The sequence below is a fragment of the Coturnix japonica genome, chromosome 11 (assembly GCF_054131305.1).
Source record: "Coturnix japonica strain WE chromosome 11, WE-NBRP24, whole genome shotgun sequence".
Taxonomy (NCBI): Eukaryota; Metazoa; Chordata; class Aves; order Galliformes; family Phasianidae; genus Coturnix; species Coturnix japonica.
The window spans coordinates 8,421,246-8,446,906 of record NC_140673.1 but is presented as its reverse complement, the minus strand read 5'-3'; the positions used below and the strand labels follow the sequence as shown (position 1 = coordinate 8,446,906).

At 34.4% G+C, this 25,661-nt stretch overlaps 1 protein-coding gene across 8 annotated transcripts in view; it reads left to right on the top strand.

Moving 5' to 3' along the window:
- The window catches only part of VAV3 (vav guanine nucleotide exchange factor 3), a 162,445-nt gene extending 137,041 nt beyond the window's left edge, over positions 1-25,404 (top strand). For 7 of the 8 annotated variants that reach the window (XR_014932606.1, XR_014932605.1, XM_085511036.1 and 4 more), the window contains 7 exons: positions 3,188-3,253; positions 7,122-7,156; positions 8,717-8,833; positions 9,461-9,548; positions 11,306-11,435; positions 21,171-21,322; positions 23,127-25,404. Coding sequence is in view for 6 of the 8 variants with exons in the window: in XM_085511036.1 (XP_085367162.1) it covers positions 3,188-3,253; positions 7,122-7,156; positions 8,717-8,833; positions 9,461-9,548; positions 11,306-11,435; positions 21,171-21,322; positions 23,127-23,168 (630 nt within the window). In the remaining 2 variants the exon portion in view is untranslated. Of the gene's footprint in view, positions 1-3,187; positions 3,254-7,121; positions 7,157-8,716; positions 8,834-9,460; positions 9,549-11,305; positions 11,436-16,239; positions 16,324-21,170; positions 21,323-23,126 lie in introns of all 8 variants that reach the window. The other variant, XM_015869508.3, reaches the window with a different exon arrangement.
- The last annotated feature ends 257 nt before the right edge of the window (positions 25,405-25,661 follow it).

Genomic DNA, 25,661 nt, shown 5'->3' with positions numbered 1-25,661 from the left:
TGTGAGTTCTTTCTCTTCTGAGCTTGGCCTGAATAAAATGTTACCTGCTTAACTTGAGGATAGGCTTCCAGGGATGTCATAATTCCTACCCTGAGATAGAATGTAATTCTAGTTTTGTAGGTTTCTATTACAATTACCCACCAGGCAATCATATTTCTCAAGTTTGCCAAAAGAATACAAATGTATTCTGTGCTGATTCTTTCCATTCTCAAAACCGGCTTTTCTTTGGTATGTATTAAACAATATCAAGTAATTACTTTTTTAGTTGTCCTTTGTGACACTCCATTAGTTAGTAGTCCTGCTGTAAACATCCGAGTGGCAGTAAGTATGTTGTAAGTGTACTTATGATTAAAGAAAAATCCGAAATTGTGTTTGAGGGAGAATTCATTTTTTTGTGTTGCAGTCTTAGAGCAACCTACTTGGTTGATGTTGTTACGGGTTACAGTGGGGAAAAAAACTTAGAGTTCAAGTGGAACTAGTATGTAATATTTCTTTTCCATGTAAATATGGAATGTAGCGGTTAATTAATAGAAGAGCAGTTCAATTCTATAATAACAAAATGCAATGCCATGGCTGTATATAAAGCTAAGATTTTCTGTGTCCATTCAAATATCCCTGGTTAGTTAGGCAACTTAGAAGACTTATCTTTGAGGATGTCATAGAAAATCAAGTTTTCATTATTAATGGTAGTCTGAATTTCTTACTGAACGCATTTTTTTAAATTTTTTTTCTCTCAGTTTCACATATATCGTGTAATCTGTCCTGCATGGTATTTCACTCTGACCATGGCTTAACCTTCTGCAGGTTGTGGCAATCATGTTTTGCATAAATATTGTAGCAGCTCTGACTTTTCCAGAGTGAGGTTTGTTTGATCTGATTTCTTGCTGAACATGGGCAGCATTTGGTCATTATTCTTACAACATGATTACCTCCTAGCAATAATGTTTATGATGGATACAAATAAACTGGGATTAAATTTAGAATTACCTAACACCTTAGGAAATACTGGAGAGGCAGCACTGCAAAAGTGCCCTTTGAAATTGAAAACTTTCAGAGTGGCTTTTTTTTTTCCTCCTTTGAAATTTTATTCTGATTCATTTCTCTCCTTGCTAGACAATTTGTGATAAACAAATAAGAATGGATCAAGGATGCAATAATTAATAAACTGTCCTGGAGTCCTGTCTCTGTACAAGTCCACTGAATGGGCATTGCTCAACTAAATAGAAGGGAGTATCAGATGCATTTCTGAAAGCCTCATTAAAACAGGTGCAAGAGCAGTGAATCAGCCCCTAGTCTTGCTGAGAGCATAAGTTAAGGAGTCTGAAGAGCTTCATTGAAGAACTTTGTGTAAAAATGTATGAATGCATGTGCACATGTAGATATATAACTTAAAATACAATTTAATAGTGTATTCATTGTGTAAATTTTAAAACTGATTCTGCCCAGTCAGTGGCTTAAGGTTTTTGTTAATAACCTTAAACCTTGATGTGGAGTATGCAAAGGAAATGAAATACTTACTAATCGTAGAGTTAGCAACTAGCAGGCAGCTAATGTTAAATAGCAAGAAATTATTAGTAACAGCAAAGTATGGTGGCATGAAAGTTTTGCTGTTAATCATGAGTTGATGGATAGATCTTACAAACCATTGTCTGACAAGTTAGTTTCATGTATGTGCGACAGCAAGCCTTGGTGTCTTTAGCTAGGATTTCTAAAGTTGAACAAATTAACCTAGTATCTTCAGCACATTATCAAATTATGTATACCAGCTCATTATCTACAGAATGTTTTAATGTGAGCACTTGCCTTGCATAGTGTAGAAGAAATCAAAGCCTGTTGTTTAAGGATTTTGTTTCATTTAACTAGCAAAGATGCCTGTGTTTACCTTATGTTAAAGCTTTTCTTCAGAAGGTAGTGCCTTTCTCGGGGTTGTCTCAATGATGATTTTACATTCGTGCTTTTGCAAGCCTGGTACTGATCACAATGCTGGAATAGGTTCCTGAGTGATGGCAGTGATATTTTTCTATGACAAAGGAGTCCATCCATGTGACTGTTACTACTTTCACTTTTGGTTTTTAAATGCTGTCCATAGAACATATACTACATCTGGAGACTTCCCTTATCCAATGAAACAGCACATCTGCGTCCCACAGCATCTTCTGATTAGTAATGATATCTAAGCAAATTGTAGGATAGTTGTATGTACAGATGCTCTTGTGTAATGAACAAGAGAGTATTAATGCTGTCTTGTGTATGTATGTTCACTGATTATGTAGTATTTTTCCACTTTTAATTTCAATAAATGTTTAGCATCCTTGATTCTGCAAATATCCGGGCTGTATTTTTGACCCAGAGGACATGGCACTTGGAAACTTCATAAACATTATGAAACACTAAAGAACATTTAAAGTTATGTACTTTTTTGCACTTGCAGACTATACAAATTGAACTCCATCCCTGAGCTCATTAGATAGTGATTTTTGGCTTTTTTCTGGTTGATATACATTGAATATGTTTCATCATGTATTTCATCTTTTAATATGTTTCTCACAATTAGCAGTGGTGTGTATGGGCACACATATACTGTTTAATTGTGCTCCTTCAAGTACTCATTCTCATTAATAGTTTTTTTTTTTTTGTTGGCCAGTTTTATTGACTGTGATATCACTTGCTCTTCTGATAAGGTTAACTATTGTAAATTAGGATCATTAAGATGGGAGACTAAGCTCTGTTAATAAATTCAGTTTATAATTCAGAAGGATTCACACCTGGGGGCAAATATAGTATAAGATATGAATTCAGGCAGACGGTAGGAAATTGTTCCACTTTTAACTTATCGTGTTGCAGATGTGTGGTCAAAGTTATTTTCAAGATGATACTGCTAAGTATTTCTTCTCTCTTTCATTGCGAAATGCTTGTTAGTGTATTACAACTCAGGCTCTGAGTCCACTTTGTGTTTTATCCCAGAAAACTTTCAGGCGAATAATCTATAATAATTAGTTAATCATATAATTTTAAAAATAACAGTTGAATAACATTTTCTTAGAAGAACGCTTTTATTTTAAAATATATATATTTTTAATTTTATTTCTTTGATCAACTCTTATCTTCTTAAAGAAAGCACTGTGAATTGAATGTATTATTTACTATTAATCCTCATGTTTCAAAAATGGGATTTTTTATTTTCTAGGGCAGAAATCTAACAACAGGAGAACTTGGCTTCTTCCCAAGTGATGCAGTAAAGCCTAGTCCATGTGTACGTACCATTTAAATCTATTTGTTTTCTTACAGGAAAATTGCCTAGTTTGTGCCAGAACTTAGCTTACATAAGTTCCTTTATTTCTAGATCCTTTGTGTTTTGTGCTGTTTGATATTCTTTATAATATCGCATTCTAATATTTTCAGTTACTGGATTTAAGTTGTACATTTCAAGAAAACATGTTTGAGACGCAGGTTTAGCTCGTGGGAGTGTTAATAAACTGAAATGTCTTAAAATCTTCCCAGGATATGGGGTAAACATATTTTACATGAAAGTGCAGTTTCATCCTTCCCCCACAGCAAGGTGAGAATGCTATGATTCTAATCTATTCCTCAGTCACTTTGGGTTAGTGAGAGAGATTGCACCATTAGTAGTGAGTTTAAAAATGGGTGAAACTAAACCAAAACATTGAATTTAGGCTACTTGATTAATCTCTGTATGTTCCTAGTTCTTTGTATTTCTTTCAAGATTGTTTTACAATGTGTGCTTGGGATTCCCTATATGGATGTGCTGACTGCCTTAATGTGCTTCATGCTTGTTCCTTCATTCTGTCCTATATAATGCTATGCATCAAATTGCTCTTTGTTCTTTAACTGAGATCATTCATGTAAATCCATAACAGTGATGAATCATGTTCCTTTCTTTGAGACAGGTTAAACTTTCTAAATGGATTCACAAATTTGACTTATTATTGAAATTCCTTTCATTACAGCAGACAAGGTGCCACTTAAATCATTTATAAGTAGATGGCATAATCTGTTACTGGCTGCATTTTTGTTATGCCTTTAAGGCTTATTGTCCCGTAGTTTATGAAGACATTGAGATATCATGAGTCATATTTAGTATCATATGTTTTAAGAATTTTGTTAAAAGAGGGGTACACGTGAGTTTTTATAGGCACAAGATATGGTAAATTGGGTGATAGAACAGATCTGTAATTAAATTGGAAAGTGCTATATGAGCTTAACTTCCTTTTCCCACCCCTTTCTCTCTACAAAAGATGTGGATTTCTTGCACCATGCATTAATAACTACCAGTGATAGTGGACATGCTATAGATTGGCTTTTCGTTCCTCAGGGCTTCCAGTCATACCGTACTATCACTGACAGCAACCTCCAGCATTTTAGGAACCACCACTGTGCTCTAAAACAGAAGAAGTGACTTACGCTGCTGGAAGTGTAGTGGAAATTGCTTTCTAGTGATAGAACTTTGTGCTGAATTCAGAGATGTACTGTTAAGAAGAAGAGTGTTGAAAATAATACAGTTTTACAGACTGAGCAAATATTATTCATGAAATGCTACCAAGCAATGTCATGATCAGACCAAAAAGATAAATTGATACTTCACCACTATTAACCTGGAAGGATAAAATATCAGCATCTTATTATGACAAATCATGCAGTTAAAAATATTGAAACATCAATCAGATTTTTAACATACTGTAACATTTACTATTGTTATTAAGTCTAGCAGTCTTTACAGCCAACTGATATAAAAATGCCTGGAAACAGTTTGAAATATATATATCAAAAACCTTGGATATGAATATTGAATGAAAAACTGCTTGGCTTCAGAATATATATATTTTTTCTGGGCTTTTCACAGATGTACATATAAACAATTTCTTCCTGTTTGCAATAAGTAGTATATGTCAGCAGACTTGCTCTTCAACATAAGAGCAAGGCTTGATCCTTTCTAGATATCCTCCAGTTTACTCATTTCTGTTGAGGCACTGGTTACATAGCACAGTGTGAGCTAGGAGCTTTTGGAATAGCATTTGATTTTACTCTGAGACAATGAAATGGTGTGTTTGAAATTAATGAAAAAGGTTGCCTGCTCTAAAGTGCGGACTTAAAAATGACTTTGGATTTTGCATCTCAAGTATTAAGGCTACTTGAGAAATCAAAATGTTTGTTTTGTTTGCCTGCTCTTTTTTCTTCTGGCTGAGATTTCTTAATTAGCCCTGTGGCAGATAATGCAAATCATTTAAGGTGCAATTTTTCTGTACGTGAAAAATATTATCAAAAAATCTTGCAGTTCACCAAGACTCTGTAAATGCCCAGTCGGCCTTTGGATATTTCATCTGTTTGCTTCACTAAAATACCTCTCACAGGAGTTATTTGTCAGCATGTTCATAATTTTTTTTTTTCTTTTTTTTTTTTTTCCTCCAAGTCTCATATTTAAAGGCAGAGATGCCTGATCAACACTACTAGTTGGTTTAGTGATAGTGTCCCTGCTACTGACAGTGGTAGTACCTAGCTGAGTTATGCCCTTAAGCTTCAAAGGGGTTTCTATGCAACCAGCAGTACAGTACCACTATTTGTGAACCCTTTGTCTACGTTGTTAGGGATTAATGCATGTGTTTCTGTTCATCTTTCTTCTCTCCAAAAATTAGACTATCTTAATTACTGTTTTAATACCTGGATAGATTTACTGCTGTGCAAGCCGAGCAAGTGACCACATGTATTTATCACAAAACTTTGTGTTCCATGATAGTGCCTACATTTATTTTTAGAGAAAATATAGATTTAGGGTTGTCCTGTGTAATTCACAATTTTAACATAAATATCTTAGATTGAGAGGCATTCAAATCAATGGTTACGTGTTTAGTTTGAGTGAATGTTATGTTAAAAGCAGTATGCAGAGCTTTATATGTTAAGCAGATTTTTGTTCATTAGAGGGAATTATGTGCTTTGGTTCAAGGGTCAGGTTGAGAGACCTGATTGAAGACTTGGCGGTTATCATTTGCTTGTATCTACTTGTTAATTAGCATATGAGCTAGTGGGAGTTGTAATTACTTTCAATTATCTTACATTGGCAGATCTGTATAACATCTTTCTGAGATCTGTGTTTGGAAGTCTCTGATAAATACAGTCCATGTTCATTAAAAATTGTAAGAAGAATACATTAATTTTTGCTATGTTATATTCTAGAAAACAAGAAAATAATCTATGATTCTCTAGGAGAAAAAAATCATTTGCCGATCTTAGAATTAGAAGGGACATCAGGTTATAAATCTGCAAAATTTTATGCTAAGCTTCTACAAAGACGAGCTTTTCAGCACCTTGCAAGTTATTTTAAAGGAGTAGAGTAATAGTGAAGTATCAGACAGCAGTGGGAGATGGTCAAGAAGAAATGCTAATTTTCATGGATGCTTCTATACTGTGCTTTTTTGCATGCATTAGCATTATCTATGCATATGCTTATATAAATATAAAAGTCATTTTGCAAACTGTTGGTAGTTTGCTTGGTTGTTAACATTTAATTCCATACTTATTAAAATCCACCGCAGGAGTAAAACGAAGTATAAAGATATGAATGAAGCCATGCAATATATAATCCATGGATTAATTTTATCTCTGTCTGGAGATTACGTACTATATTCTGTGTAGGCAGTTTTTTCTAAGGCAACGTAATCCTGGATACACAGAATGAATTCTGTGTATGTTAATGTACATTTGCACATTCTAAAGATACTTTTCTACAGTGAGTTCCATGAGATTATTTTGTGTGTGAAATTCAACGTAGGTGCTGACAAAATAGAAGTGACAGTTGTGATTTTTACAATCGTGTGCGTGTGTACATAATTATATATATGAATTTATGCATGTATATATCTACGAACAATAAAATATCTGTCACAGCAGCACAGCAGTTAAAATATTATGTTACTTTCGGATATAATATTTGCTTTTTATTTGAAGTTTCTTCAAGTGAAAACAGACTTTCAGACTAGTTAGACTGTCTGTTTCTTTTTCCTTGTTTTTTTTGTGGGTGTTGGAAACCAGTTCAATACTGTCTCATTTCTTTGTTGACTTGGGAAAAAAATCCTGATCTGCATTCCTTTGTGTTTCCTTTGTCCTAGGTTCCAAAACCAGTTGACTACTCGTCACAACTGTGGTGAGTCCCTGTCTAGTCTCACAAAAGTGTCTCTAAGAAATAGTCATAGAAAGATAACTGCTTACTGCTTATTACAATTTAATTTATGTTGATTTAGCTTTTCTAGGCTTCTGAAGAAGGCATTGTGCAATAGTTTTGGGGATACAACACCATAGATTGCCTAAAAGCATTTACAATGTAACAATATGCTTAATGATTTTTACATGCTGTTTACAAGCCTGTAGCTGCACAGCCTTAGTCCCAGGGGTTGAAATGGAACAGTGTGTGATATGTGTAACATGAAGCATGCAAGAAGATTTTATGTGTTAAGTGACTAAAGAGGAAGAATTAATTTTAAATACATTTTGTCTCATGAATAATTTTGCTTTTCTTTTAATTAAAAAACAAGCAAAATCTCTAAACAAACAAAACCTTTAGCAATATAAAGTGGCAGTGTATCTACACCCTCTGCTGGTCTGGAGCATATGGAGTGTAGTGAGTAACCTCTTCTTACTAGAATTCACCACACCTTGGAAAAGATGTGCTAATTCTAAAAGAGCAGATTAATCATCATGTGTGCTTTTAGTAGTTTTTTGCTTTGTCATTCACATATGAGTTTTGATTTTCTCCAGATTGCCTGAAGTGAAATCAGAATTGGAACAAAACAAACATGGAGATCTCAAATCAAGCTAAATAGAATGTTTGATATTATAAATTGATATTTTTTACTTCAGCTCTGACATTTGTTTTATTTATAATTGTGTTTAGAGAGAGCGCATCACTGGGATCAGTCTTGAGTCTCTAAGGCCTTGCGATGCTTAACTGAAAAATGACTTCAGGCTGAAACTTGCTATGAAGTCTCATACTCTGTGATACATTTCAAATATCTTTTCTAATTGTTAGTGATATGTTTTGCGTAGCAGTGTTGACTTTGATGTTGACTAAATTTTGTCTGATATCTAAAATGGTAAAATAAGCATTATCTAACTGTAAGCTATATTACTTTCCACCTCCTCAGTTAACAATTTAGGCTCTAGTTTTGCACAAATATTTGTAGACAGCCTCTCGTGAAGCTCCACTCAGAGCAGGAGCACAAATCTGCACATGCACACAGACAGCAGTATCATTTTTATTTTAGCTTTCAAGTCTCAGCAACAGATCTTTTAAATTTGGCCATATTAGGCTGAATATATATATTTTGTGTGTGTAAATTTGGTTTACCCATTACTTTTTAGCCACAAAAGGTTATTAATAATTATGAAACCAAATAAAAATATAAAAATTCTGTATTTTTTTTTTTTTAGGTCATCTTTGACCTAGCATAGTAGCATTTGTCTCTGACATATTCAAGGTAGTGGTCATTCAGCTAATGCTAAGGCTCAGTTATGTTCTTCAACTAGTATAGTATTTGGCAATTAAGGATTTCCCTAACCTGACTGCAGAATTTCTTCACGCTTTATTGAAAGATTTGGAAATGGTATTTGATTTTAATCGGTGTATTTTTAGATTATTGTCTCATGAAGAGTACTGGGATACCTTTGGGGAACTCATAGACAATTTTTGTTGTTCTCTGTGTTACAGGTTTGCAGGAGCAATGGAAAGATTGCAAGCAGAGAGTGAACTTATTAATAGAGTAAATAGCACTTACCTGGTGCGACACAGGACTAAAGAGTCGGGAGAGTATGCAATTAGCATTAAGTAAGTGGGAAAAGTTGTTTTGTTTTTACTTACTACTAGATAATTCAGTATTTGAGACCAATAAGGAAAAAACCAAAAATAGTTTTAAAAAAAATAATTTATATAATCACACACGGCATGTGGGATTTATAGAAGGAAGCAGCAGTAGTTTTTTGATGCTGATGTGTAGTAGACAAGTCTAAAAAAAACGGTATTCTAATGTATTGGGTAAGACTAAGCAAGTGTTTAAAATATGATGTAATCTTTTTGAGCAAGATTGTTTCATTTACTTTAGTGGAAATTTCTTGGAAGTCTTAGCATCTCAGAAGTTTCAGTAGAACATGTTTCATGGTTTTGAGGGTCTTCTTTGCTATCACATCAAAATGAATGGAGAAGCAAACAATATGTGGGATGGGAATTCATGATTAGAGTGGTTAGTTACAATTTCTCTTCAGAACACAGATTACCTCTTCAGCTGTACTTGAATAAGTATATTTTTGTAATTAGATGTCAACTTTGCATTGACATAGATGTGCATTTTGTCTTAAGAATTTATTTGTATACTGTTATTGGGGCATGCCTTCAGGTAACTATTGACTGCCATGATTAAAAACACATTTGTATTCATAAGTTATTCATTGCCCACAGGTACAATAACGAAGTGAAGCACATCAAGATATTAACAAGAGATGGCTACTTCCACATTGCAGAAAATAGAAAATTTAAAAATTTAATGGTAAGTATTGATTAGGTTTTAAACAATGTGTGATTTCTGTGTAACTGTTGCTGTTGAAGTTTGTGCTACTTTGGTATGTGGAAATGCAGAAGGATGAGAGATTTGAATTATGCAAAGAAGGTATTTTTTGATTCTTAAGGTTTATGCTTTAAGTCATGGTGACATGTGCTTAAAATTACGTATTTATATTTAGGCATGGAATGTATCCATTACGGTGCTGTAGAAAAGAGGAGGAATTTGAGTCCCACTTTGTTGCTTGCTTACAAATTACTGTTTCTGTTGCCTTGGTAATTTGAATGATATGTGAAAGAAAATTTGTTTGCAGACAGTGTAGCTTGCTGGCTGTGCTCATGTCAGATAACAAAGCGCAAAGAGTTCTTATTCTCCTGGCCTTCCTGCTTGCTTGTAGTGTCTGGCAGTCTGTGATGATGAACTGTTAAAAGCAGGTGTAGATTTTTCATAGCTTTAGATTTTACCTTAGAAAGAGTCTACAACAGCTGGCAGCATGGGAAATGAAGTGCTTCAGAGTTTGCCTCAGAAGATAAGCTTTGGACAGTTGTCAGAAATGTGTTATATACATTAGATCTTTTTTAGATCATTTTTTTGGCTGGAGTTAATAATGATCGCTGAAGGATTTATTTTTATTATTATTGTTTTTTAACTAGAAGGAAATAACTGAACATTGTTCTATTTCCTTATTTTAACCTATACTTGGCTTGGTCAAATCTTCATTTTGGGAATCAGGATATAACTATGTAGAATGGAATGACTGAGTAGGTACTGGAAAGAGGGAAGTATTTACAATAAATGCATTACTTCTTTAATCACATTTCTGAAAAGTGAAATCCCACAGTTTGCTTATAATTGTCTGGTGACTTTTAATCTTATTCCAGGCTCTGTGTATGAACTGTGTGATATCATCACTATTAGAACTAATTCAAAGCTAAGCGACAGTGGCAGGTTGAAGATATCAAAGAAAGAATATGAGCTGTCAGTATTTGGATACAAACTGTCTTTAGAATAGTAATTTAAGTAATTTATCTCCTTGGTTACCTAAATAAACTGTTTGAATAGTTTAATGAATAGAGATAGAGTTACAGAATTTTTTTTGGATTGGGCTCAAGGAGTATATGAACTGCTGGATTTTTTTTTTTTTTTTTTTTGTGTTCATTATGAGAAGGAAAAACCAACAGATTTTAATGGCAAAGCCTAGAAAACTTTACATGGTCCATTTGTCTGCTCACTCACATTTCTGTGATTTTTGTATGCAATCCTTATAAGCTTAGTTGAGATCTGTGTGCTTATAAATTCATTAGTCAATGAACACTGCTTATCATTTTAGAAGAAATTTGAAAAAACAAAGGCAGTTACTGCTGCATGCTTAATGAACGGCTAACATTGCCTTCTGCCTGACTTCAGAAGATCAAATACCTTCTCAGCCTTGTTCAACAAAGCTAGAAGTGTTGACTCTTTTTTAAACACAGCTTTATAGTCGAAGAAAATAGGCACATGTATCACTGTTATGAAAAATTAAGTTTTATAAATGTGCTCCATACTTCAGGGTAAGGGTTAAATTACACAGTTAAGTTGCAATATAAAAGCAATCAATATTTATTAGGCTACTTGATTTCTTGATGTCTGTGCTCTGTGGGATCATAGCTGTGAACTTATTTTATAAAACTGTCATTGACTGTACACCAGAATCATGAAAAGGATGTGATTTCAGTTTCCAATGACAGTGTTTTCCTTTCTGCAAGGAACTTGTAGATTACTATAAGCACCACTCTCTCAAAGAAGGCTTTCGAAGTCTGGATACTACACTTCAATTTCCATACAAAGAATCTGAAAACTCGGTGGGGCAGAGGGGTAACAGAGCAGGTGGCAACTGTGAGTATTACAAAATTATGTACTTTTTTCTGTTACATATGTTAAAAAAAAAAAAAAAAAAAAAAAAAAAAAAAAAAAAAAAAGGCTTTAACTAGGAATTATTATTTATATATATTTTTGAAGCTAAACAGATTCAGGTCTGTCAGTAGGTTTATAAACATGTCTAGCATGTTTGTCTTACTGCCAAACATAAAATCTCCTTGCTATCCAATATTCTATTAGGAATGCTAATGAGAAGTTGAATTGCATCCTGCATCCTTGCATGCAGCTGAACTGCTAAGTATCTGTAACAATCTCTAATCCTTGCAAAGGGGTTTAGGTATATCAGTCTTATAGTGTCTTACATCTGTGTGAACTAGGATCTCAATCACACCTCACGAATTTCTCAGATAAACCCAATGCTATTGCATTTACTGTATCATAACTATTTTTATGTTTTGCTTTTAACCTTAGTTGTGTATTCAATGACAGTGTGCTTCTAAAATGATTTACTGTTTACAGTGTAAATAGCAGTTGAAAAGTTTTGACATTTAGAAGTAGTCTGTGGATATTTCATATTAAGACGATATCCTTCTTATATATTCATCAATTAAATTCTATTACAACGTAAGTGGAAGCCAGCATGATATCTAGAATTCTAAAGATAAAAAGTACCACATGGCCCATCTCTGGAAAATATATAGCATTTCTGTCAAGGAGCAAATATTAAGTTTGTGGTTCTGCAGACTATGGCTCATAATAACAGCAAAATAGAAATTAATGGATTTTAACAGTATGAAGTCTCTATGAAAGACTGTAGAGTCCAGTCTAGTCTTGGTGATGATGAAGCTGACGGACCTATTTTCATCTGTTGTATCAGTGAGCTTCTGTTTCTTTGCTTGTCTCTCTCTGTTCCATCATATTTCAGTAACTTCAGACACTTTCTTCCTCTCCTAATTATAATGAAGATAATTGAGAATAAATTATTGTAAGAAACTAGTGTATCTCTGTGCATTTCATTTTCTCTTTGTCTGAATTCCTCTTTATTCCTTTTGTTTCTGTTTTCTTTCACTGCATCTCAGGAATTTTGTCTGTTATGCTGTGTCTCAGTGCATTTCTGTTCTGGGTGAATTTCTGTTCCATTTTTTTTTTTTCTCCTTTAAGCTTGTGATCTCCCTTTACTTTTCTATTGTCATAGCCTGTGCTTTCCTTTATCCGTTGCCTCTTCATAGCATCGAGGCTTTAGTTGTTTGGACAGCACGTCTTGCTTAGTTTTCTTTGCTTTTGTCTTGGTTATTATTGGTTGTAAGCAGAAATATGTTGTCTTCCCTTAGACCTGTTGAGATATAGCTGTACTGTCCACCAACTTATTACTTTGCAACAGCATTTGCTCATTCACTTCATGCTCCACAGGATGGAAGAACATAAATGGGGATGCTCTCATTCTAGTTGAAGGGGGGAGAAAGTGCATCTGATGTTACATAGAATACTGGTGGGAACTGACAGGTTTTCTTTTAAGCCAAACTGATTAAAAAAAAATCTCAGTTCTCAGACTTGTGTGAAACCTAATAGATATCCACAGTTCTGCTCCTACCTAGATTGACACTGGATGACATTTCCATTAATAGATGTAATGAACCAGTTTTCTTTTAAAGTGTCAGCATGCCTCTCTGAGGGTTTTCTTTCTCTTTAAATCAAAATTTTCTTAATTAGCAGCCTGTCTGTGAGTCATGCTGCTCGGTTTTACATCTGTCCTGTTAATTTTAACCAAGCTGATGCTGGAATAACCACACTGCTAGGATGAGAAAACCCTGTGGGTCTGAAGTTGAAGTTTGTACATTTTGGGTTGAACTTCTGTTTAAGGAAGGAAACAAGTAAGTGATAGTGCAGCAGTTTTATTTTTAGGTTCAGCTCAGTGTGAGCCACCATATAGATAGTTTCTTTGACCTCTTCCTATGTAATCTGAATGCAAAAAAAACTCACCCTAGTTTGTTGAAAGGGAGCCAGCCAAGTCTGCTGCATTGAAAGAAGGGCACTTGCCCACTTTTTTCCACTCTGTAATTACTCGATGTCATATTCACTACATTTTATCAAGCATGAGGTTGAAGTTAGTGAATGCAATAGACTTAAGTGTTTTGCAGCTGATTTTGAGTACATTTTGCATTTCAGTTTGGTATTTTTCATTTTATTATTCACTATGGATCTGGATTTTTTTTAAGAAGGATATATTTTGAAAAGGCATCAGCTTATAATTTGTACAAAGCAGTTGGTTTTTAGCACATATAATCAACAGAATAAGTGGGAAACTGTTTCTGAAAAATACCGGATAAACTACTGAAGACTTGAGGAAAGTTGTCATTTCTTGCTAACAGAGTCTTTGAGCCATTTTGAAGTTGAATGGCAATACCAAATTAATGTTGCTTTCCAGAACAACGTGAGAAGGATTGGTTGTTTTTTTTTGTTTTTTTTTGTTTTTTTTTTTGTAATAGTCATGTTTTCATTTACCCATTTTAGGAAAGAAAATCATGTAATATCTTGTTGAGGTATGTGCTTCTTGTTCTAAACAAAGTAGTATTTACTGAAAGGAGATCTTTGTTTTATGGAGACAGTTAATTTATCTTCCCATTTAACTTAGGAATTCTCATGGTCTTAAATAAGTCACCCACTCTTTTTTGATATGTAATGCACACTTTTAATATGATTGGATTATCTGTTAGACATTTACTTCTACCAGTGTAGAAGTTAATTGAGATGACTTGTGAGGAAATGGTACATCTTCTTAATTTTTCAGCTTCAGGGTTTTCTAGATGCAGGATGATCAAATTGAGTTTTGCTCACAGAAAAATATTAAATCTTATACTAGATTTGAGAACTGATTTACCCTTTAATGGATTAAAAGTAAAAATTGAAGATTAGTTCACACTTTTCAGCCAAACTGTTCTTGGCACTTTATTCCAATTTATTGATGCTTTGCCAAATGTTATCCTTTGTCCACTTTTAGATTAGGAGTAGGTACGGTATCAGGTCACAGTACTGCTTGGTGTGTTAACTGTTGATAAAGTAAAATAAAGCAAGTGTCATCTCAGCTGTTCAAGAACAGAAGAATAGCCTTGTATTTTAATGGATAACACTGAAGGCTGTCTGTAGAAATCTGGTTGGGTTTCCTTGCCCACACTAGTTTATCACGGAACGAAACCTCCAGTTAAATCAGACTAAGAGCTGTCATGGAATTAATATATATGAAGAGGGCAGGAAAGGACAAGCTACCCCTTGTGTAGCACCTGAAGTATATTCATTCATGATTACTACTTGTGCTCTTTTGGAATTTGTTAGGCAGTTAATTATCCCTGAGAATGGAGACACTAATTCCATTAAAGGTGCCTTTTTTGTTTGGGTGATGCTTGCACACAGAAATATCACCCGGAGTTGCTGGCTCCTGTTCTCAGATAAATTCATGCATTCTCAGATAATCCATTCAGTTCTAGAAGCAGGGAAAGGATCATCAATGTGAAGGAACAGAGGGCAGTTTTTAGTGTGTAAGAGTCTATTACTTTTGTATTTGTATTGCACTGACTCCTAGTTTATAGATATGAGAATACAGCATCACCTGTGTTAATCTTATTTATGCTGGCTGTTTAACTGTCATAAATGCATTTATTCACATCCAGGTAAGATGCTCAGAACCGTATCATTACCTCCACTATGGATTCTGTTTATTTCTTGCATAAAATAATTCTAGTCTTCATTGCTGCAAATAACCATTTTGAAGCCAAATGATTGTATTTCTTCTGTAGTCACAAGAATAAATTCAGAGAAACAGCTTAATGTGATGAATATAAGCCTGTTACATTTTTAAGGAACTGTATTGTTTAATAACTATAGGTGGTATTGGGTATTATTTAAAGGCTAGAATATTATTTATCTAAATGAGAATGGACTTCAGCTTTCAAAGTGTGCAGTAGGGAGCAATTGTCTCAATTCAATTTTGTGTGTTATGTAAAGATAAAAATGTGTTCATTGCTTCTTGCAGAGTGACAATGTGAGAATTTGGCAACAAAATGTAATTCCACTTAAAGCCACTAATTCTGCGTTTAAAAACGTGCTGATAGATTACCCAAAGTCAGCTGGCAGTGGGGCAAATGCATCTGTATTCTTTCACCTGACTTAAAGGAATCCCCTGTTACAGGGATTAGGATGATGTGCAGGTTCTGCCTGGTTGAAATTTGTTTCTTTTTTGTTTGTTTGTTTGTTTTTTTGCTTGAGGATTTTCTCTTGATTCAGGGGAAACTATGAAGATGAGAAGGATCGTTTGATCCTTAGACAATGTAGTTTAGCTGCAGAATTCCTATTGATGTTAATGATTATCAGGGCAAAATACATTCTTTGCCCCATGCATATTGTGAGATCCCATTTCAGCTGGTATTTAGACTGTATTACTAATTGAGGCTATTTGACTGTAGTCTTCCTGAGCTAAAGAGGAATTCTTAGGTATGAGTTCCTGCCTTTATACTGTTATTAAGTGAGGCACATGAAATTAAAAATAAATAAATAAATTAAAAAGCCTCTGCTATAGCTGAAAATATTTGCAAGAGTCTGCAGTTTTAATTTGCTTTTCTTATTCTTTGAAAAATGCAATTGTTAAAAATTAAATCATAGGTTAAGATTTTCTAGTTATTACAGTCAATTTCCTTCCAGACATCCTTAGTAGGGAACCTTAGTTTCCTTATTATCAATGAATTATATAGTTAAAAAACTATTATTTAAATCTTGTGCCAATATTTCAATGTACTTTTGCTTTTTCTCTTTTTCTCTTTCTTTCTCTAAGCCCCCTCTTTGTTCTGTGGGTTTTCTTTTGTAACTCCTCCAGACTTCAGCTTTGTTCCCCCTTCCTCCACTCCTTTCTGGTCAGGTACTGCTTTACTGCTTTTATATTCTAAATTTGTTTCCGTTTGTTTCTGTGTGTCAAGTGAGGGAAGGGACGAATCTCATACTTTAGTTCTTCACTGAGTCCAAAATAGAAGTTTCTGCATGTTTCTTGAAGCGTAACAAGAATAAAATTCTTGAACTTCTGAAAAAGTGTGTATTTGCGATAAAGGAGTTTGAATAGCTGTTACAAAGCTCATTAGTTGCACCAGATTCAATTGGTTGCCAGTTGACTATTAATTTGCTGTGTAACTGTGGCATCTGCATATTTTAGTGTGCTTGTTCAAATACAAAAATGAAAATTTTCAGTAATTGCAGATAAACAATATATTCGTCCCATCCCTGCAGCAAACTGTACTGCAGAAACGTCTTAGAATACAGTAGAAGTTTTATAGAAAATGTAATTTTTTTTATTTATTTTTTTTTTAAGTTTTGCACTAATGTCAATTATTTTTGCCCATCTTTTTCCAAATATCTTCTTTATTTTTATTTAAGCTTCTTTGGCATTTAATAAATGCAAACATTTAAAACTGAGATTGTGTAAAATGCTTGTAGTAGTAGTAGTAGTGTTAGTCTTACTTAGCGCACCAGTATAATTGTGACTTGTTCTGATCTCTGAGATGTAGTGTTCAAGGAAGTGAACTGTATGTCTGGATGATTTGAAGGGTATTTTGCTAGTGGCCTCAGAGGAACATAAAGGAGGAGTCCTGCTGGTAACATTTTGGTTCATCTCCATGTGTGTGGGAAAGAAGGACTTGTATGTTGTGTAAATCAGGACTGAGGGAAAAGGGGATGTACCTAACATGAATGAACCTAAGTATAGTCATATTCAGGATCTGTCTAGAACATTTGAATAGGCAATATGTTTTAGTTTTGTCCAGCAGAGGTAGTAATATTTCTTTGGGATGGATTCTGAAGGTTTTCCATAGCTTTCCATAGAGAGCCCTGTAAATGGGAGCTCAACAGTAAAATGGTTAGTTAGCACATTGTGCTGAGTGTGACTCTGATGTGCAGCGTGATACATACTATGATCTTCAATCACAATGTTATTTGCTGCTTTTAAAATGTGTTGGCCCTCACTAGTTTGAGCTTATTTCTTCCATTCTTATCTCCTTATATATGAATTGTTTGGAGGTCACATGCTGACTCATTTTCAGCACAGTACTGAGAGAGAATCTAAGCTTTAAGGCACTGTTTCAGTTAGCGTTTGTTTGTGTGGAAGGACACATCTGTTCTGATCTAGCTGTTTACACTATGGTCATGACATTCAGCTGAAGTGTCTGAAGTTCCTGATTCTAATTTTAATCAGTAAAGCCAAAGACAGTAAGTTTTGGTACTCTTCTGTAGGTGAACACTGTCAGTATGTGACATTAACCTTTACAGTTCAGTTGCATGATACTTACTCTTAAGGGAGTTTTACTGAAACATTGAGTGGTAACTCTAAGTTAAGCTTGTCTACCTGTTAGAATTTTATTTCATATTGTGATAGGATACAATAAATAGTATGTTCTTAGTGATAACGTCTTTTCAAAATATAAAGACAGTTTGCTTACATTAAGTGAACAAATACTTATTTCATGTTATTACAGATATTTTCTTTTTTTTTAAATGGATCTTCAGAAGTAGGGTACTTCTGCTGATATGTGGAAGCTGGAAATACAAAAGAATAATTAAGCCAGGTGTTGAGCACTACCAGAAGTGATAGAAATGAAGTGTGATTAAACAGTACAAGGATCTGTGCATTTCTTCAGGGAACTAATGTGCAAGAGCAACCTGTAGGGGGTGTTTTTGCTGGATTCCTAGGAGTCCATACCAAAACCAGAAAGAAAGAACTGCTCACAGCTTTTGTGATGATACATTGATCCTTGTGGAATTTAAGCACAGGCAGAAATGTGAACTAGGTTAGTTTACTGTAATTCCATGGAGCCTCTTCTATTTCCATCTCAGTTACTTCAACACTGGACCAAGATATTACTGAAATTCCTTTGCAGCTTGTCAATCTCATTGTCAGTGAGAAATGTTTCCAGTATACTCTAGTGTGAACTGAAGCTGAACGCAGCTTCCTGTCTTGTCTTCCAGTTTACAGAAAGGAAGGCTAAGTTAAGGAAAACTGTATTTTTCTCATTCACAAATGTGCCTTTAATTTGTTTAGTTCAGATTTCAGACTGCATTTTCTGCTCACCTTCACAGTATCTTCCTTTTAATATACAAGGTATTTTTTTAATACTTCTTCCTTGATAGTTTTTTTTTCTTTTTTCTTTAATTTCCTCATTCATGTTCTGCTGTAGGCTGCTTTCCTTCCATTAATCTCTGCTGTTAATTCTATTGTCTCTCCTTTGATATTCTCCCTGTAGCCATCATTTTTCTTTTCTTTTTTCTAGCATGTTTTTTCCCTTTGCTCTGTACAGATGTCCTTTCCACATGCCTTCTTCCCTCGAGTTTCATTTAGTTAAGAACAGCTTGGTTTGAGACTTCAGGGTTGACAGTTTCTAAAGATGTTTTTGTTTCTGTCATCAGAAAATAGGGTTAATATTTTTTTCAAAAAATAATGCCAGATAGTTTTCCTATATTCTTTGACTCATCTGGCATACTTTATTATTTTTCTTATCATCAGCATATTTTATTTAAAAATAAAGGTGTTGAGTTTGAAATTAGTCTAGAATCTATGACTTTCAGACACAAGATTTTGCTGATTTATGCTTATGATTTCTTTGTGCTTTTCTCTACTTTTCCCATTTGACTTGGGAAAAAATTAGGAGTCCTGCTCCTTATTCCACAGATCTATCCTTTCTTTTTCTGTCATAATTTTCCCTCAGTATTTTCTCCCTTATTCTTGTGTATGTTTCTTCCTTTCCTAATTCTCTTTTTCCTTGTTTTCCCAAATTCATTCATCTTTGCCTTGTTTTGCCATCTTTCTTCCCTGTTTGCTTCCTTTTTAGAATCTATAGTGATATCATGCTCCCCGGAATCATTCCCTGAGATGCTTCTCCACCACTGCTCACGGTATTGCTGCACATTTATAAATGGTTACTGACTCTCCAATCAATAACTGCTTTCTTTTTTCTCTCTCCAAAATGATTTCTGCCCATGCTGGGTTTTTTTTTTGTTTGTTTGTTTTTTTTAATCTTTTCCTGCAAAATTGATTACTGAAACCCTGATAAGGTATAGGACATAATATTGATGTCAGAGTCTAAACAAGTGGTGACTACAGATGACTTGCTTACAGGGGAAAGAGTAATACATGGCCTAGATTTCTACAACATATTCATATTGTAAACGCAAGTAATAATTTGTGATGTTAATTCTTTTTTTATTGCATCTTGTATATTCTGTATCAAGCATCTGATAAGCATATTCCAAATATGCAGTCTGAAATGTTAGACTAAATTTTAATGATATGATATAAAAGATGTAATCTATCCCTATATTGATCTTCAAGCATTTCATTTTTCATGATATATTTAATTATGATTTAAACACAGCGTTTACTATTATAGAAGGGTCAGGAAGATTCCTAAATAGAGGCAGGTATGAAAGTGTCAAAATTTTCTAGCTCGCATACTATGTTTCTGATTTAAAATAAGGGCAGTTTGTTATGAACATTTAGTATTACTTTGTCAAAAGCATTGCAAAAACTAGAATGTAAGTCGTGTTTCTGAGGTGAAAAACTGTGATTTTATTTACAGTGTATGAAGTTATCCCTCATGACCATTTGATGAATTATTTTCAGAAGGAAGCTGGCTTGTGCTCATAAATAAATTCTACCTAAAAAAAATTTACATTAGAGAACAATTGCAAAAGAAAGTAGTCTGTATTTAGAACAAACAAATAAATAAAACTTTGGACAAATATTTAAACTTGAAAATGCAAGAGGAGTGGATTTTTCTTCTGAACTGATGGCCTTCATCAAGAAATGAAGCCATACCCAATTTGTCTTAGTGGAAGAGGTTTATTTTCAAGTCAGGACATTGAATTTTGCAATGAAGTAAAGATTTGAGAGGGAGGAAGTTGTATCTCAGATAAGACTTTTTCTACATTTGTTATTTTTAAAATTTTTCTGTTCCTCTTTCTGTGAGTGAAAATATCTGTGCTTGACATTGGCAAAATTATTATGTGCTGATGTAGGTTACATCTTTTGAGTATTAATTTCACTGAAATCCCAGAGAAAAACAGCAGGTGGTTTTTACTTTGAAAGATTTGTAGAACAGCTTCATTAGTGATTTTACAAAGTAAATGCCTTAAAAGTGTTATTACATCAGCCAGTGCTTGTGCAAATTGCTAATAAATGCTCTCTACAAATTTACTGTAGAAACCTGAATTTTTTGCCCATGCTGATGTTAGCTTCTGACTTTATGTACATTCATTTTTAACCTGGGATTTGTTTCTTGAAAGAACAGTACCTTATTCTGTTTGTTTTGCTTTATTAGAGGTGTAAACATAAATCAACTGTGAATGTTAATAATTCTTTTGGAAAGTAACTATTGACCTGTAAAATATGTTGGTGCTGGCAGCAAGTTCTATTATGGAACACAAAAAACACAATAGTTTGAAATGTGTTTAGCTATTTGTGGAGTGAAGTTTTTCGTAGTTCATCTCATTTGATATTTTTTTCTAAAAATAAGACTATGGTAAATCATATAATCTCTTCAACTTTTCACCGCTTGCCTACAATTAAACGTATTAAATTACTGTATGTGGAGATGTTTTCACATTTGTGTGGAGTTGATGCCAGTCTGTGTTGTTATGAAATTATATCACATTTTACAGTAATGCTATCTACCTTTAGTTCCTGTCCACTAATAAGCTCTAATATCAACTTCTGTTTTATTTCAGTGCTAAGTCCAAAGGTGATCGGCATTGCCATTGCAAGGTATGACTTCTGCGCAAGAGACATGAGAGAACTGTCCTTATTGAAAGGCGATGTTGTAAAAATTTATACGAAGATGAGTGCAAATGGCTGGTGGAGAGGTGAAGTAAACGGAAGGGTATGTTTTCTTTTCTTTCTGTCATTTTCAGTGATGTTGTGAAAATCAAAAACAGCGACAATAGAAAAAAACCCACCAAATTTTCCTACATCATGAGCTTTCTTTGTATGTTTAAGTACACAAGATGCAACATGTTTTCAGAACACCTGCTGGATAGCTTTTTCTCAGCAATTGTTGTTTGTCCTTTAATGTGGCCTGCTAGGCTGCATGCTTAGATAAGATTATATGAATGAAAAATAACCAGGATTAATAGTAGTTGAACTTCCTTGAACTGTTTTGCTCACGTGGATTTGGTGGTGGGATCAGAACCTCAGGATCTGTTTGACTTTCTGGTGTTGGAAATCTGGTTTACAGATTGGCACAGAATGATTTCCACCTCACTGCCACACTTAATGATGTAGAATGAGCCATGTTTTTCTTTGTAGGCTTTTGCTTTTCATCTCAAAAAAAAAAAAAAAAAAAAAAAAAAGTGGTTGAGATTAAGTGCCATGTGCATTTATTCCAATCCATCATTTAGCAGTGATATTTACTAAGTCACTTCAAACTGTACTCTGTGACTTGGATGGGGGATGGCTTTGAATTCATGGAAATATTAGTTCTGAGCTACAAAGGCTATGCTTTTTCCATCTTACTGTATGACTCCTTAGTGCAGGTTAGTTTGGAATACTTTCTGCTTCTGTTTCGATGTTTTAAGGGCTGAGATTCAAGGTCAAAGAGACACTTTTTCTCTCCTGTTTTATGAGTGAATTGGAGGAAAGTGAATTTAGTGGAAACTGGAAATGGAGGAAATGGAAGTAGTAAGTCTGGTTGAAGTAGAAGAGGGAGGATATATCCAGATTTAGTGCCTTATCCAATTCAGAAAACTTTTAATGGCAGACAAGAAGAAATATGGAGTCAGAAGAAATACTGATCATCTCTTGTCCTTTACATGTTGAAGAAAATTGAACATTTCATTCCAGTGAAACTACACACATCCTAAAGAGACCCTGTTATAAACTGGCATTCTTCCTGGTAGTTTTCATGCCTGGAATTGAGATCTTAAGATCACTATTGTTTATGCAACTACTTCTTCCAGCCTTGTTTGAGGTTTGGTTTTGAGAACTTCCATCAATGTTAAATTGGCTTAAATTGACTAATGTATAGATGAAAAACTAAAGTGAATAGATAAGACAGTAATAATTATGACATAGTTTCTCCATATGTCTAAAACAGTTGTTATTTAACACATAATTTCAGAATGGAGATAATGGTATAAATTATGAAGTGTGAAACACTGGTCTCTGATGGGCAGTTCAGTCTCATTTACATGTCCTGTTGTCAAAAATGAGATTTAACTGCAGAGGAGCCAGTCACTTTTAACTTTGAAAGAGGATTCTTTGGACATGGCTGAAGCCTGTGAAATATTTAACTGCCCATTCAAAAGACAGCAGCATCTTGTCATGAAAACTACTGCAAAAAACACCAATTTCTGCTGCAGCCTTTTTTTTTTTTTTTTTTTTCCTAAATGCATGGACGTCCAATTTGTGTACAAGTTCCTTCTATTTTTCTAATTTTTATTTAAAGATTGAGGATTTTGTCCCTAAATCATTGTATTTGTAAGTTAAATTTAAGTTACTCTTTTTATTTACTTTAAAAAAACAAAAACAAAAAACAACGGTTATTAATGTAGCCAGGGCAGGCTGGGTTACTTTCTTTGTAGTAGGGTTCTTAGTTATTAAAGAGTCTCATCCTTGTTTTTACCAAGTGTGGCCTTTTAAAAATATATCCTTTTCTTTCTTTTTTTCTTTTTTTTCCCCCTTTTTAGGTGGGCTGGTTTCCGTCTACTTATGTTGAAGAAGATGAATGAATTAAAACCTCTGCTGACCAGCAATTTCAGGGATTGTATAATTTAATAACTTCAAGCATTAATGGTCTTGTTAAGTACCCAGGCAGCAGCATTTTGTATGTCTGAATCTTCTAGTCTTATTCTTGGCATTTACAAAGAACTTTGTGCTAACAGATTATTACCTTGCCCAGAGCTGTGCAAGAAACAACCTGCCACTTGGCTGTCACTGGGGATCAGTACAAAGTCCGGCACTCACAATCCAGAAGATTACAGGAAAACAATTTTTTTTATTCTGTTTTTCATTTCATTTTCACGCTGTAGTACACCATGAATAGCAGCTATGGCTGAATGTTTAATAAGTCTGTTTTCTTCTAGCTAACATCTGTGATGGTACCAGGAGATGAAGGCTTATTTTTCCTTATCACTGTAAGCAGAAAACGTAGTTCAGTCATTCAGGTAGGCATAAAGTGTAGTCGATAGACTTTTCAAAACATCAAACTACCTTACTTATCACCTTGTAAACAGTTTTACACTTAAAAAAAAATTTAAAAAAATCATTCTAAAGTAAACACAAATGTAGTAAACATGAGTAGCATTTATGCATATGTAATTAGATAACTGAATTCTTTGAGGTTTTGCCTGAATCTTCTAACAGTTTGTTTAAAGAAAGCTTTCTATAAAAGTTTGGTGACATGATATGGCTTGAAAAATCATCTGCAAAGTGGAATTCTGGACTGGTTTTTTGTCTTCTCAGCTTTATTAGTTTAGCAACCGATCGTCAAAATGCAACCCGAGGGTAATTATGGCAAGATTCATTTTAAAATTTTAAGCATTAGCATTAAATAGATACTGTAACGCTGTCGTGTAGCAGGGTATACTGAGTCAGGATGATTTCATTTCTTGAGAACAAAATTGTATATCTTAATTTCCAGGATGATTCATGAGAACTTTTTGATGCTTCCAGCTGTAAGCTGTTTTTCCTGGTTAGGCAGCTTCTATTTCTACTTAGGTCACCTTTTGTGCTCTTAGAAGTTAATACAGAAGGAACATACAGAGCTCAGCATGCCTGTTCCCCTCTTGTTTCCTGAGATGTTAATGGCAGGGTGGTATGTGATCTTGTTGCATTGTTATGAATATCCTCAAGTAACAGTGGAAACCAGATTAGTTAGCTTGAAGTGGCACCTGATCCTTGGATGAAGCAGTTTTTAAGGTATTTATGGAGTGTCTGAAGTGCTTTAACTTTAAGGAAATGTGGGTGCTGCCTTCAGATCTACTGTTTAGATAATTTCTCAGTCATCTTGAAAACTTCAAAGAAAGTAAAGCTCCTTCTTTGCTTCATTCTGGCTTCCTGGTCATCATGAAGAATGTAGCACAGCACAGATCACAGTAATCCCCTTTCTCTCTGCAATGATCATACGCATCTGTTCAACCTAGCACGTACTGTTATGTGACCAGGAAAAAGTGAGGATCTCCTAATTAGAAATCCTCCTCTTGTCAGATTCAGCCTTGCAGATTAAAATCTGCTGATACTCTTAATTTTTCAAGGATTTACCTCAAAATTTTGTGAACTGTGATTATGTTAAGTGCATTGCTTGATGGAATAATTCAGAGTATTTGTAAATATGTACATTATTCATAAAACATTTTGTAAATGACCTGTACAGTAGTGTAGACTGGGAGATAGTGTTTGATCATGTTTTCCCATGCAGTTTTATTGTCAGTTGTGAGCCTGATCCTATGTTCCTTAAGTAGACGAAGTTGATGCACAGTTTTGCCCTCTCTAGGGGTACAGAAATGGTCTATAGGCTTGTGTTTAGTGCTTTGCTGTCTTACAGTTATGAGAAGAAGCAGTTTAATTCAGTGAGTTAAGAAATGCATCAGTCATTCTGGACAGCTTGGATTTAGAATCATTTTGAGTACTCTCTGTCCTGAAATTTCTGTGAAGCCTTTAAGCAACTCCTGAATCCAGTAATCAGCCTTTGAGAAGAATGAAAGCCATAGATGAACTTACTTTTTTGGCATAAATCTACATGTTATTGTCTGTGTTTAATGCCCTGTATTAATTGAGTTAATGCTGCATCTTAAACTAGATTTTCAGTACCAAAGACTTCTAGATATTCTGAAGTGTTTCTTTCACGTGCTTCTTTTGCTTGTATGGAGGTTTTGTTGTCATGCTGTGCTGGTGTTACCTTACTTTAATTTGTAATATTTTGTAAATATGTTAAATACAATAAACTGGTCTTTTTTTTTTAATTTATTTTTTTTTGGTTTGTGTCAAAATGTGTAGCTGACTAGTGTGAAGATTGTGCTCTGCTTACCTCACGGTCTTCTCACTGTGAGCAGAAGTTCACAGAATCACAAGGTTGGAAAGGACCTACAAGATCAACTAGTCCAACTGTCCTTCTATAATCATTGCTACCACAAGCTACTAAACTATTTCTCATAGCTCATCATCCAGATGCCTCCTGAATGCTACCAAAGATGATGACTCCACCACCTCCTTGGGCAGGCCAG